Source organism: Rattus norvegicus, chromosome 14, assembly GCF_021556685.1.
Source record: "Rattus norvegicus strain SHRSP/BbbUtx chromosome 14, alternate assembly SHRSP_T2T, whole genome shotgun sequence".
In the NCBI taxonomy this organism is placed as follows: domain Eukaryota; kingdom Metazoa; phylum Chordata; class Mammalia; order Rodentia; family Muridae; genus Rattus; species Rattus norvegicus.
The window spans coordinates 35,016,123-35,030,209 of NC_141547.1; the positions used below are offsets into that span (position 1 = coordinate 35,016,123).

The window sequence follows — 14,087 nt, forward strand, 5'->3', positions numbered from 1 at the left end:
CCTCAGGGTCAAGGAATTGTGGAAAGAGCTCATCGTACCTTAAAAGAGCTTATACAAAAACAAAAAGAGGGAATTGCCAGCAGCCAAACACCAAAAGAACAACTTTCTTTAGCTCTTTTTACTCTAAATTTCTTTTCTTTTTTTTTTTTTTTTTTCCCGGAGCTGGGGACCGAACCCAGGGCCTTGCGCTTGCTAGGCAAGCGCTCTACCACTGAGCTAAATCCCCAACCCCTACTCTAAATTTCTTAATTCTGGATGCGCATGGCCGCTCTGCTGCAGATCGCCATGCTACTACTACACCTATAACTAATGCAGAAGTAAAGTGGAAGGATGTCTTAACTGATGAATGGCGTGGCCCAGATCCCGTGATTTCGAGATCTAGGGGAGCGATTTGTGTTTTTCCGCAGAATCAAGAAAATCCAATTTGGGTACCTGAGCGCTTGACTCGAAGATTGCCTTCTGCTCTTCCTGAAGATGAGACTACGAACCCTACTATTACTGGGAATGGTAATCCAGGTTGATTCACTCATCTTGTGGGCTATTGCCAGATCCTGGCCAGTACCCATGCCAGTTCATAGCAATTCTACTGTTTTGCCAAACTTTTTCTCTACCTCCTGTTTGTGTGATGTTCCCTGTATGGTGCCGGATGGAGAGGTGCCCCAACGGTATGCCGCCATTAACTTTTCTCTGTTGCATACCTTATGTTTTGCTGTTGGGGACTCTTCCCTGCCTTGCGTTTGGTTGCGTAGAGCCACATTTCAATATTCAATATAATATAAGCTCTAATGTGAGCAATGTACCCATTTGGCATCTGGCTTTCTATTAGCTAATCAAAGGATAGATTTAGTTCAAAAACAAATTGAAACACTGTGTCATATGATGCAGTTGTCTTGTGTTTCCTCCCTTAGAGGTTTATGCATTACTCCTTTGCAAACTAACTTTTCTCAGCATTCTCAACAGAGCAAAGAAATCTCGAATTATCTGAAAGGAAACTGGTCCATGAAAGCAGAGCAACTATCAAGACAATTGCTGATGCAGATTGCTGTCCTCAACAGCACTAGGCTGGACCCCATCACAATTGAAGACTTTACCTCATGAATTACCAATGCTTTCTCCTTTTTTAAGGAGTGGGCGGGCATGTTTGCCTGGGGAGCTATTGTCCTCCTGGGATGCGGAATAGGTCTCTGGCTTATTGGCCGTTTAAAAAGGGAACATGCCAGACACAAAGTGGTTGTTTTCCAGGCTATGACCACCATTAAAAAGGGTGCTTCTCCCAACATATGGCTGGCCTCTTTGAAAGATTGAGAGTTCTCCCTAGATCATTTTTGTCACTGTCATGTGGAGTCATTGTATCCAGAGACAGGCAACTTTCCTCGAGCTCGGACCAACCTAAGACACGGGGCCCGGTGGTGATAGGGTAACTCTACGACGGATAAGGCCGAGTTTGGATGAGAATGACCTAAGACAGGAGCAATGACAAGATTGACGTGACACCCAGATCTAGACCAGTCATTTTATTAAACAAAAAAGGGGGAGATGTAGGGCGCCCTCCAGTGGTGAACGACGGTACTGCACATGCGCAGGTTTTGCACCTGGTGTCAGTTGGCCGTTAATATGCTAATGAGGGGGGCGGTACCATGCTGGTGGGGTGATTCGTTCCCCGCCAATCCCTGGAGGACAAGTAGGGGGGCGATAGTGGGGTGATAGTGGGGTGACCCGTGCCCCACCAATCCCTGAGAGATTATTAGCATACTGTTGTGTATATAAGGCGAGCGTGATTGCCGCTCGTGGCCCCCGTATCAGCAATGAAGGTGTCCTGCAATAAAGGCTGTTGACAAGGATCTGACCGTGTTGCGCCTTCCTTGCCGGCCGAGGTGGGCGTGACACTCCTGCACCATGCCTACCTGGATGCTGCCATGCTCCCACCTTGATGATAATGGACTGAATCTCTGAACCTGTAAGCCAGACCCAATTAAATGTTGTCTTTTATAATACAGTCATGGCGTCTCTTCATAGCAATGGAAACCCTAACTAAGATACTGCTCTTTCTCATTTTTACATCCAGATCTTCTCAAGATTAATTTACATGCTGACAGTGCTTTGTCAGACTAGAAACTATTACTTCCTTCCCAGGGTGGGTCAAAACACTGTCCTCACTCACATTCTAGTATGGGACACAGTGTGGAAAGCAGACGGGTATGCAGTTTCCTGCACAGTGTGCTTTAAGGTAGTGAAATGTTCACTGCTGCCTAGCTCTTGGCCCATAATCACTTATCAATGTTTAGCAAAACACCAATAGAGTAGACAAATCATCCTGCCATCACAATGTGACGAGTGTCTAAGTTGTCCTTGCCAAGGCTTTCAGGATGCTCTTCATGGAAATATTCTTATAAAAGTCTTATCCTTGGCTGGGAAATAAAATGCCCATTATTGATAGAATTAGGGAGATTTTAATTCTGTGCATCCTGCTAAAATTCTTGAGTATGATCCCTGCATATCATAGTATATCTTATTCCAAAATGTCAGTGTGCTGTCCATATGTAATTCACTGTCAAATGATTCAGAAAATGAAGCATTACCTGTGTGTCCATCTGTCCATCTGTCTATCTCACACGCACAGACAGGAAATGCCGTAAGATCTGCCTACATAGCAGGGATATACATGTCCATTGAGTTACTCTTGCGTTTTCCCCCTGAGCCTGTAAGATTTTTGAATAAAACAGGCTGAGAAAAAGGGGAAAAAAATTTAAAAATGGTTTGGGCAGAGAAACCAAGAGTACAAAGAACCCACGAATCAGTTCGGAAACCAAACACAAATATCTGTTTATTTATGGGCTATCATTTTACATCAACTCCATTAAAACCTAAACCAGTTTGCTGTGCTCATTAAATGGCATGACAGTATTTTAGTTAAGCTGGGAGTCACAGGACTTGCACACTTGTATGAATGTAATGCAAATACTGACGACACGAGGCATTCACAGTCACAGGCTGGCTGCTGCTCACATCACAGCAGCGCCCGATGGAAATCAGTTTATGGAAAAAAGCAACCACATTTTGGTCTCATTTACAGATACCCAACATTTCAGTTGGTCAATGAATTCTATACAATTTTATACAACTATGAAAGAATAAAGGATAAGGCTTACAGAGGTATTTTAGCAGTTGTAAAAATAAAAACCAAGGACACAAACTAAACTCTTAAAGCTTTCTGTATAAACTTCAAAAGTATGGTTAGGATGGAGACTTAGAGGCAACAGAAATCTGTTAAACCAGAATCTAGAGGTTTGTCTAATCAGATATCAATACTGAACTCAAGAGTTCAGGCTTCAAAAGAGGCGCACCTAAGGCTACAATGGGTATCCAGCAAATCTTGCCACGTAACTTCTACCTAGTGCAGTGGAAATGTCTACAAGTCGCGTACCCCAACAAGACGAGTCGCAGCACCCTGAAACACAGGTGAAGGGAGGAAGGGTGGCTGGAGCTCAGGTACTGGAGAACCGAAGGCGCCCTGGCTTCTTCCTACGCTGGCCATAAGTGCTCTTGGTGATCGTTCAACTTGCGTAACTTGGCGATTCTTCAAGAAAAGGTGTCTTATTACTGTGTCTGACTCCCTTAAAAATAGCTCTGTAAAATCGAGAAATCCAAAGGCAAGCCACGTCACAGTGGTTTGTTTCTTGAGGCAGTCCAGACATTATCTAGAGTTCTAAATACTGGTTATCCCCTCCAGAATTCGAACTTCCATACCGTATACATCATGGTGGTTCTTACTTGAGTCACTATTACCAAAATGCTCACTGTAGATGAAATGGAATTTCTCACCCTGGTAACAACCCTTTATTCACAGATCCACTGTGCTTAGTGTTTAAAACATTCTCTCGATTCCCACACAGCGTTTAAAACAATCCCATCTACGGTCCATCCTTGCAATGAGGCGATCAACAGTTGATCTACCTCCAGAACAGCGCCCTGAGAGAATGATTCTGTAACCTTGGGACACCCGACAAGGAACCCTTCTCCACAGAGCCGTGCCTGTCTTTAGCAGTCCCCACTGTCACACACCCGTATGCACTGGAATGCCTTTCACAGAGCAGTCTCAACAGCTGTGGTTTTCCAAGAAGTCTACATTGTGTTCAGATACAAATCTGTGAGACTGCGGACAAAGGATGATTAACTATGCTGAAGAAACGTTGGCTTGTTTTGTTGGTTTTTCAAACTTCTGATTTATTTTTCACAGCAAACCAAATCGCATTATTTGGTGGGAAAAGGCAAGTATTTGCCTTCTACCACACCATGATTCTGCATATGCACGCACACGGTATATACATAAACATTCTATCACACCATGATTTTGCATATGCACGCACACGGTACATACATAAACATTTCTGTCTTTGGTGGTTCAATCAGGGAAAGAAATATGAAAATAGCAACACTCTGAAAAGGAACTATAGGACGGTGGTCGGGGTAGCATTGTCTGTGTGCTCTGATCATTTAATGCCATTTAAAGGTTCACATTTAATGTAGAGGACTTTTTTTTTCTTTTTGGCAGATAATCCCAATATCCTCCAGTCATCAGCAGCCTGGGCAGGCACGGATCTTATCCCACTACACCGTTTACCCAGCAAACAAGCCATGGCTCTTTACTGGGTTAAATCTCAGACGTGTTCACAAACTTCAGGGACTGAGTGAGTCATAGCACCAAATAGTTGGAAAAACTTGTAACTGTAAGCTTCTGCAAGAGGGGCAAGGCGAGCAAGTACAAACCCTAAAAATAAGACGTAAGGTACAAATGCACAACTACCACTGTGTTGGCTCTGGTTTCTCATCCACATAATGGCTACCACCCTCTGTACATGTGACTCCGGGAATGACAAGTGGCCCCTCTGAGAAAGGTCCCAATGTGAACAGGGTTAGCTCAATGCTGGTGGTTTCAAGTCCACTGCCTGCAATGGACGTGTTGCCAGGAAAAGCCCAGCACAGAAGAAACACAGACAGAAAACAAACACTTCTCACTTGTGGTTTAAAACAACAACAACAACAACAACAACAACAACAACAAGAAGAAACAAACCAAAAAACTCCAAAACCCTCGTGGGCTACAGACGCCATACAAGAAGAACTAAAGTCTCAAGCCATAGTTCAAAGTGCTTATGCCGCCAGCAAACCAGGAGGCTCATGGGACATTTTACTCACAGTGGCACAGAGAGCTTCAGCTGACCAAACACTGCTAGAGGAACACAAAGCGGGAAAGTGAAAGATTGATGGAAACTTAATTTTCAATTTAAATGAGGAGCAACTTAAGGAGGAGGAAGAGGAGGAGGAAGGAAAAACCCCCATAAACCTGTACTTTTTGTGTTAGAAATGCTTTGTAGCATGTCATATGTCTGTGCGTTCAAATAAATTATAACTTTTGTCACTTTAAAATATCAAAGTTGCCAAGGGAACCAAGTCATATTTAGCTTATGCCACAGAAAGTCATGGCTCCTACTTCTTCCAGAAGTTGGCCTCTTAAGCAGTGAGGTTGATTCTGGCAATACTTGCTTATGGGGACAGTTGTAATGTTTTCTGAAATGCTACATTTGAGACCAAATAAAGTATAACTGGTTCATTTGAAAAAAAAAGGGGGGGACTAAAAATATGCCACAAAATTATTTTTACAATACATTTTTGCAGAAATAATCTCTAGGTGAAGCTTTTCATTTTATACACATATACAAATTTAAACAGCAATATACACATAATCACAGTGAGGACGTTGGCAATTCACCAATCTGTAGTGTGAAAATGGACTGCAGAGCAGCCTCCAAGAGAACAATGCTACACATCAAGCAGAGCGGCCCATCCAATAGCAAACACCAAACACCCCTGCGAGAGGCAGACAGTGCAAGAAAAGCAGCATGCGCTTCGATACAAACAGCAGTTTATGGCTAATGGGTGACATGACCGTGGTAACAGTGACTCTCGCGCTGCTATGCATAAGGTCCTAGGACATCTGCTTGTCTTTATACCATTCCACAAATTCGTCCAACAAAACTGGCCCTGGAGAGACAAAGAATAAATCATGTGAGGCCTAGAGATGTTGTGGAGGTCAGGCATCAGCTAACATGCATGGGGCCGAGGTTCAACTGGCAGGGAGAGAAGGGACAGGGGAGAGGGAGGAGGGGGGGGGAGAGGGGAGGAGGGGAGGGGGGGGAGGGGAGAGGGCAGTGAAAGACCACAGGCTGGGCTTAGAGGCTCTTCCTGGGGAGGAAGATGTACAGAGCACGTCTGGGAGGACTGTGGGAGGACTGTGGGAGGACTGTGGGAGGACTGTGGGAGGAAGGGGAGCTCGTTCACTCGGCACCCGGTACTCACATGCTCCGTCTTCATCGTAGTTGCTGAGGTCGAGACTTATTGTCCTGCTGAACTCCAGCACATTGCACCACTGGTCTTTGTTTATCACTTTATATTTCGATTGCTGAAGAGGAGGAGAGCGATATGGTTAATGACACAAACAAGTGGGGTGGTTTCAGCTTCTGCATGAGTCAACTTGAGAAAGCTCAGGCAGGGTTAACTCAACTGAAGCATCAACTAGGAAGATCGTCAGAGAAAGTAATTCAAAACGCTGTATTTGTCAATGCGACATTGTTGTAAGGAGGTGTCTAACCGGTGGCAGTGCCTATTTCCCCGCAGTGCTGCAAGGCTTAAATGAGCAAGAGGACTGCGTAGTTTCTAGAAAGCATGTGAGCCAGCACTCGGCACAAAGGAAATGCTAAAGCCCACACAACAGTGTTGTAGCCAAGCTGCTGCCTTGAAGTGCGTGCATCTAGCAGCCAGTTGCTGGGGACCACATAAATGCTGCCAGTGCTCAGAGCTGGGAACTCTTGCGGGGACTCTCAGAAAAAAACTAGGAGAAACATGCTCTAGCACCCTTAGACGAGAAACCTGCTACAGGGAGGTTAATATGATATCCTAAAGATTCAAAAGCAAAATCCAGAACTAACATTTTAAAAATCCTTATGATAATAAATAAAAAATCAAAACCAGTGTGTGTGTGTGTGTGTGTGTGTGTGTATGTGTATATATATATATATATATATATATATATATATATATATATATATATCTTATATATATATTTAAAGGCAAAGAGGCAAGCCGATGGTTGAGGATGCAGGCACAGGACAGGCTGGAAAGGAAGAGTTGCCACCCTCCTTCTAAAAGGAAAAAAATACAAACTTACATGAGAGCAAAGCACAGACTTTAACTTCTGAGGCATAAAAAGTCTAGAAGTTTCAAAACAGCCAATTAAGTTTCTGGGACTAAGTAATGCCAAATTTACTCACAGCCCCATCTTTTAGCCAAAGGACCTTCAAATCCTACTAAAGGCCCTGTGTACAAGAACCTACTTCCATCCCTGTTCCAGTGGGGATGGCTCGTGTCATGGAAGCTAGAGCCGCTCATATGTAGAGCAGACCGTCCTGCCAACAAGTATTAATAAGCAGCTTGTATCGGCTTTTTACAGAGTCCCAGTTCTAGTAGGACTAGGAGAAGTAGTTTCTAGTAAAAATGACATCAGTTGTTTTTTGGACCACTAACTACATAAAGCAAGTAGTAAGAAAGATTATTTCAAGTGGGAATTGAATTGGGCAAGACCCAAGATTATCCCCAAATCTTATACTCGTCCTTGAAAGCAAAGACCATGTTTCAAAAGGCTTGAGTAGGAGTGGGCAAAGCAGATGCCACACTCGACAGTCATGTCTCCGCTTCCTTCAGGTTCTGCAAAAGGACATTTCACCAAAACCCACTGTCAATTATTGGTGGCTCAAAACTTTTGACCACTGTGAAAGCAAACAGCCACAGTATAGAGAAATGCTGGTTGTTTCTGACACTAGGCTAAGCACATTTAAACTGTAGAAAACACTGCTGGGTACCTAGTCCAGTGCTCACAGCTATCCAGGTACTCCGCCAGGCACTTGGGCATGAGTGGTTATGAAGAGATGACAAACAAGTTTTGGTTCGTGTTTAACAAGATGGCTTGTGTTTAATGTTGGCTTAAGACTGGACATTCATCTGAAAGTAACCCTGAGTTGTTGGCACTAAGACTGGGGATCTGATGCCAGTGGAGTCTCCATGGCTTGTGGGGAGAGAGGGAGTGCTGTGGCTGTTCAGATACACAACTAGATATGAACACACAGACACACTCCAAACCATGCAGCAGCTTGCTGATGACAGCAATCAGGGAACCACAATTTCTATGAGCAAAAAGCTACAGCAAATAAAAATCACATAAAATGGTTAGATGAAGTATGTGTTAGTTCTAAGCAAGCAAACATAACATTTTATAAAGTAGTAACTTGGTACCTCTAAGAATTGGTGAAAAACTGGAAAAAGGGGCCAGATTTTTCCTAATAACAGTCCCAACATGCACTTGGCAGTGTTTATGTCTAGGCTGCGCTGGTCCTTTTCCTGTTTAACAAACAAAAACAAAAGTAAGCCAGATGCTTCTAAATCACAAACTCTAATAAACCAAACATGTAGTTCCCTTTAGCAAGAAGTTGGTAAACAAATGGATCATTTATTACACGTCATGAAACCCTGAAGGGGAGGACGGCAGCCAAACACAATGGAAAACTGACAACTGAGTGTCACAGGTACATTTATTCTGAGAAAGACTGATGCCAAGAGAATAACTTTACCCTAATGCCTTGCCTATCATGCAGTGGTATCTATAGTCATTTCCTGGGCAAATAAAAATCATGGCTGCTTGTCTTACACTACGATAATTACCAGAGTTTCAATTGCTGACCAGAACCCCGCAGTGGACTCAGTGGACTCAAGGATTCTGCTTTTGAGTACTTTGAATTGGGTTTCCCTAGAGACTTATTTAACTTCATTTTGTGTGATAAATATTTCTCTTCTACCTAAATACACTGGAACTAAATTCAGCTCCTAGGAAGGTTTGGAGCCCTGGAGCTTCTCCCAATCATCCAGCTGCTTTAGGGAAGCCGGGTCTGTGTGTCATACACCTGACTCCTAGCCCAGTGTCTACTGACCATGGGAAATTGGAAATCAGAACGCATGTACATGCAGAGCAGCTTACTCCACTTTTAATTGTAATTAAAGATTCTATTTCTCGTTTCACACGCATTTCCATTTTAAAACCTAAACAGGCAGGCTGTTCATACAGGGAAAAATATTCTCCAACACAGGGGGCAGGCTCACACATCTACAGCTCTCTTTCGTGTGGTTCAACTAGAGTGGAATCTGCAAAAAGACTTTTCTACAAAGGGGTGAGGCTTGGCTATCCCACTGGAGTAGAGCGTCAAGTGTCCACCACATTAAGGAACCACACTGCGACCACTGTCGGCCACCCATACCTCCTGACAAGAGCAGTGATGTGCTGGTCAGTATATAGTGAGTCTTCTACTCGTGCCATTGATCCTCAGAGGACTTAAAGTGGGTACAGCAACGAGCCTCACTCAACACACTAACGACGGAAAGGAAGGTACAGCAACTTGGCACTTAAGAAAGATGTACAGGATGGCTTCTGCTCAGAGTCGGTAAGTGTGAGGACAGCTGTTGCTAATAGGCCAGGTCAATGGCGCAGCATCGGCCTTTTTGTTAAAGGCTACCCCCCACTGAAGCCGGTGATGGAGGACATTCCCTTGCACCCAGGGATGGAGGGCCCACTTCTCTGCCTACCCTTTGGCCAAGCAGATGATCCCATCGTGTCTTGGCAGCATTAACTCAGCTAGGGGAAGAGGACAGAAGAGATAATCTAACAACAGACACTCTTTCAACGCCCTGGCTGGTGTGTCGTCTTTCTGCTTTTGTGATACTCTGGGAAAACAAATATAAAACACCACTTAGCCTGCAATGTGGGCATGGCAGACAGCAACAGCGTACCACGTCATGAAGCAAGCCACAAGGAAAATAGTAAGTGCTGAGAAACACATGTGGGACCACAAGATCTGGCCAAAGTCCATTTAACAAGTGTGTTCAGCACGACTGACCACACTGGCACCCTAAAAGATTTCCTTTGGCTGAGTTTATAAGCATTCATTAGCCCCCCACACCTCTCATATTGTATGTCTCCTGTCATCACAGGATCCCAGTCTTTCTTGACATGTACTACAGTGGGAAAAATAAAAAAAGGACAGAAGACCTGGACAGACTCTGTGACACAGCAACCATCTGACAAACTGATGTCAGGAAAGGCTCTGCTGCGTGTGTGTGGCAGCCATGCCAGAACATGGAGGGAAGGAAGGCGTGAGACTCACACGAGGACAGCTGAACAGCACTCGCTCACTCCTGCTCTGCAGGGTGCAGCCAGCCGCTCCCAATCACTCCCACCATCTTCTGCCTATCGAATAAGAGAGAGGCATTATGGACGCACGCACCACCTGAACAGGAGCATCTCACTGACCACCAGCAGTGCACATGGTAGCCTTGTGGCCAAATGCCAGGACCAGAGTGGTAAACATCCAAAGTCCTGGGAATGCCATGGTGGAAAGGGCCCACAGAGCGCCTTCTCATGCACTCAAGCAGAGATACTCCCAGGTCCCCTGACAACAATGATTTCTGTGAGGGAGCTCCTGACTCAAATGACACGGTTCTGCCAGGATGCCACCAGGAGGCCATCGGCATAACAGGCTTTAGTTATTTAAAATCACCTTTCAAATTCAAGGTACATGGATGGCAGAGACATCCAAGAGCTCTCTGCAAGCAAGACACTAAAGTAGTACAGTAGCCACAGGACTGGGAGCTGCGGCTTCCGGCCATGGGGAGACATGGGCAGATGGGCAGGTGGGAATAGAAGCTCAAGTTCACTAAGATGGCTGCCAAGAGACCCAACAGGGCTGAAAGACGAGGAAACACAACTCTTCTGTCTTTCCACCCACCTCCAGACCCAAGCACTCCGTAAACTTTAAGTTGCTAAAACAAAGAGAGTCATTCTGTGCCATTTTCCAAGGAACAGAGACCCAGCAGGTCTGGGTGCCCCCTCCATCCTGACAGACACTATCTCCTGAGGGAGAAGATGCAGTGGCTGCACAGCACCAGGCTTAGCAGTGCAGCCCTCAACCTCAGGGCCTTGGTAGACACTGCAAGATGGTACTCTGCCCAGAACGAATGCACTCCAGAGGCCACTCACCACTAATGGAGAGAAATAACCAGAAGTTTTACGAGCCTTTGATTATGTCAGAGCATCCCAGTTAGACCCTTGTGAGGGGTAATAAATATTTTTTCTCAAGGGGCACTAAGGATTCAGCAAAACCCAAAGAATCTTAAGTGTGTAAAAGTAACACCAACGTTACAAAAGGAGTCGATGTTACAAAAAAGCTTTATGTGTCTGTATTGCTTACCAGAGTCCCCTAACTGCTCCTCGAAGCCTATTACAAATTTTCATTCTTTAATGGCTTGAGATTTATACTCAACTTATTTTTTCATTGAAGATTTTATCTTTTCATTTTAAGTCCAAAGTTTTCTAAGAAGCTTTATTGGACTCCCTCATCCCCCAAAAAGGTCCACAGAAGCAGCCATGACTCCTAAGGTAGAAACCAGGCTGCCAACTGGCATATGAAATCCGAGGCCTCACCAAGGCTCAGTCCCACATGGCCTGGCATAGGAGCGGACGGCCCTTCCTGGTGCAGCCTAGAAGTAGGAGCTGAAAACTGGGTTCAGGAGAACACAAACCTTCAGTCCCGGGGCTCAGCTTATAAAACTTGAAAATATAACGACCTCGTCTTTTTGACAAATGAACAGAACTATGCTCTTAGAACAGAACTGCAGCATTAGCATACAGTTCCCAGTGTTGGCAGGGCCAGCATGGTCAGATTTTGCCCCCAGGAGGCACTGCCTCCCTTACCACAGGTTTGGTGAAGCAGATGGGGAGAAGACTCAGCAAGGACACTTTCCTGAACCTGAACTCCCACTACTTCCACTTGAGGGAATGAGAATACACCCAATCTTTACATACAAACTCACGCCATGCTCACCTCACGTAAGGAAGTGACAGATAGTGGCGTGGGGCCTGGAGGTCCACCCTCTAAGGTCTATTCTGATCCTAGGCCTGAGTGCTTCCGGAACTCTGAGGTGCTTCCTGGGCACAACCCTGAGAACAGACTCCCAAGCCAACAGACTGGACAAGCAACTCCTGACAAACTACAGCCACAGCCAAGTCCAAAGCTGAACTAACCGATTTCAGGGTTATGGACCCGAGAGGAGATGATAGTGTCGTAGCTCCCATCATGCCTCTCGTCCAGACCTAGTTTTTGTTCCCACTGCACTGGACAATGAGATTATGAGGGAAAACTGGTGTGTGTGTGTGTGTGTGTGTGTGTGTGTGTGTGTGTGTGTGTGTGTGTGTGTGTGTAAGAGAGTGGAGGCACAGCTGTCAAGAGTCTGTGTCTTGGGGGTTGTGCAGAAAATGAAAGTAGACAAATACATTGGCAAGTGAGAATTTGGTGGAGATTGGAAAGCAAAATCCTCTTGTTCCTATCAGATTCCATTTAAGATTGCAGGAAGAATTCTGTTGAGCACAAGACCGGGCACAGCCCATAGCAGCCATAGTCACTTGCAGTTTGTTGTCTGACAGGAGAAGGCAATGCTGGCTGTGTCAACTCTAACTCCTGTCTCACTTCCTCAGAGGAGCTGAGCAGCAGTAACCGACAGCTTTGCTACTGTTGAACAGCGAGCAGACCACCAAAGCCCTGACTGACTGGATCTGATAACCAGCTAACTTGTCACAGGTCTTTTCTCAAACTTCTACATGTCCTCTGCTTCCAAAAACATTCTCCATTCAAATGCTATTTCAAGAAGTAGAAAGAACCCCCCCCCACACACACACACACATCATTCATGGTTCTGGATCGTTATCTCAGCCTTCTGTCCTCATCCTGAAGGCCTCTTCTCTCCACATACTCCAGCTCTGCCGGATCCCACTCCCTCCCAAGTGCCACCTCAGTTCAGCTCTCTTCCCAACAGGCTCCTCTCGACTCCTAGACTGCAAACCCACACACTTGTCACTTGAGGCCATGGCTGTTTTGCATCAGGGAAAGAGAGCACCGCTAGAGGAAGGCCAGCCATGGTGGACCAGGGATGGTGTCCACAGTGGAAACTCAGAGCCTCTTTCTCCCCTGGCCTTTACCACTGCTGCTGACAGTAGGCCTACTGCATGTAGCCATCAGTCTTCTCAAAAAGCCACCCCTCCAACTCTCACCACAGTGGCCACCCCAACTAGGGAGATTATAACAGTCAGATACAATCGGACTGACTACTCTCACATCGAAGTGAAAAATCCCTCGACTTAGCTCTTTATCTCATTTTCTTTATTCAATATCAAGTTGTTTTCCCTAAGTCCTGTTCGAATAAGGAGTCAACATCAGTTGTGGTGGCATGTGCAGTGCAGCTCTTAAGGAGGCTGAGACAGGAGGACCAGCTGAACTGTGTCAGGAGACGTCTAGGAGAGGCTAAGGCTAGCAGGTGGCCTTCCTTGAAGTGGCCCGCCTTTTGGCATGGACTAAGAAGGGTGAGCACTGAGAGTCAAGGCCCCAAAGAGACGTCGACTCGGGATTTCTCCTCACAACTGATATGGCTTTCCTGTCATTACTAAATTAATACAACAATCCCTGGGCATTAGCCCACCCTATTGATCAGATTTCTGCAGATCAACATAAAGACGAACTTTCATGAATTAATGCTGTTTGGATGAATTAATGATTTTATAGAGTTCCTGATTTGACTCAAATAATCTTAGGAAGAAAGTTTTAAGAGATGGTTTTAGTTGTTTTGCTAGAAAGATTTAATAAAGTTAGAATCAAGAATAGAATGTGCCCACTCCTTTTAATAGTGGGCTGCATAGTAAGAAATACAATGAGCTTTCACAATTACACTAAAAGGAGAAATCAGCTTGGGACAAATTTATGATCAAGGGAATTTATATTCATTCTAGATCAGGTCCAAGGATGAAGCCACAGGTGTGCCCTATGATGAAGCAAGGCCAGTGTAACTGTTACTTTGAACTTATAATGAGCTTACAGAATGAAATACTGCTTTGAACTTAATATCAACATCCTTCCTCATTTTGTAACTCTCATTTTGTG

The 14,087-nt window shown here is 44.9% G+C and overlaps 1 protein-coding gene across 15 annotated transcripts in view; it reads right to left on the reverse strand.

Annotated features, from left to right (window-relative positions):
- Positions 1–2,798: 2,798 nt before the first annotated feature.
- Dcun1d4 (defective in cullin neddylation 1 domain containing 4) overlaps positions 2,799–14,087 on the reverse strand; it is an 80,276-nt gene continuing 68,987 nt past the window's right edge. For 8 of the 15 annotated variants that reach the window (XR_015636703.1, XR_015636707.1, NM_001436983.1 and 5 more), the window contains 3 exon segments: positions 8,347–8,451; positions 6,358–6,460; positions 2,799–6,042 (listed from right to left, as the gene is read on the reverse strand). Coding sequence is in view for 7 of the 15 variants with exons in the window: in NM_001436983.1 (NP_001423912.1) it covers positions 5,987–6,042; positions 6,358–6,460; positions 8,347–8,451 (264 nt within the window). In the remaining 8 variants the exon portion in view is untranslated. 15 annotated transcript variants of the gene reach the window in all.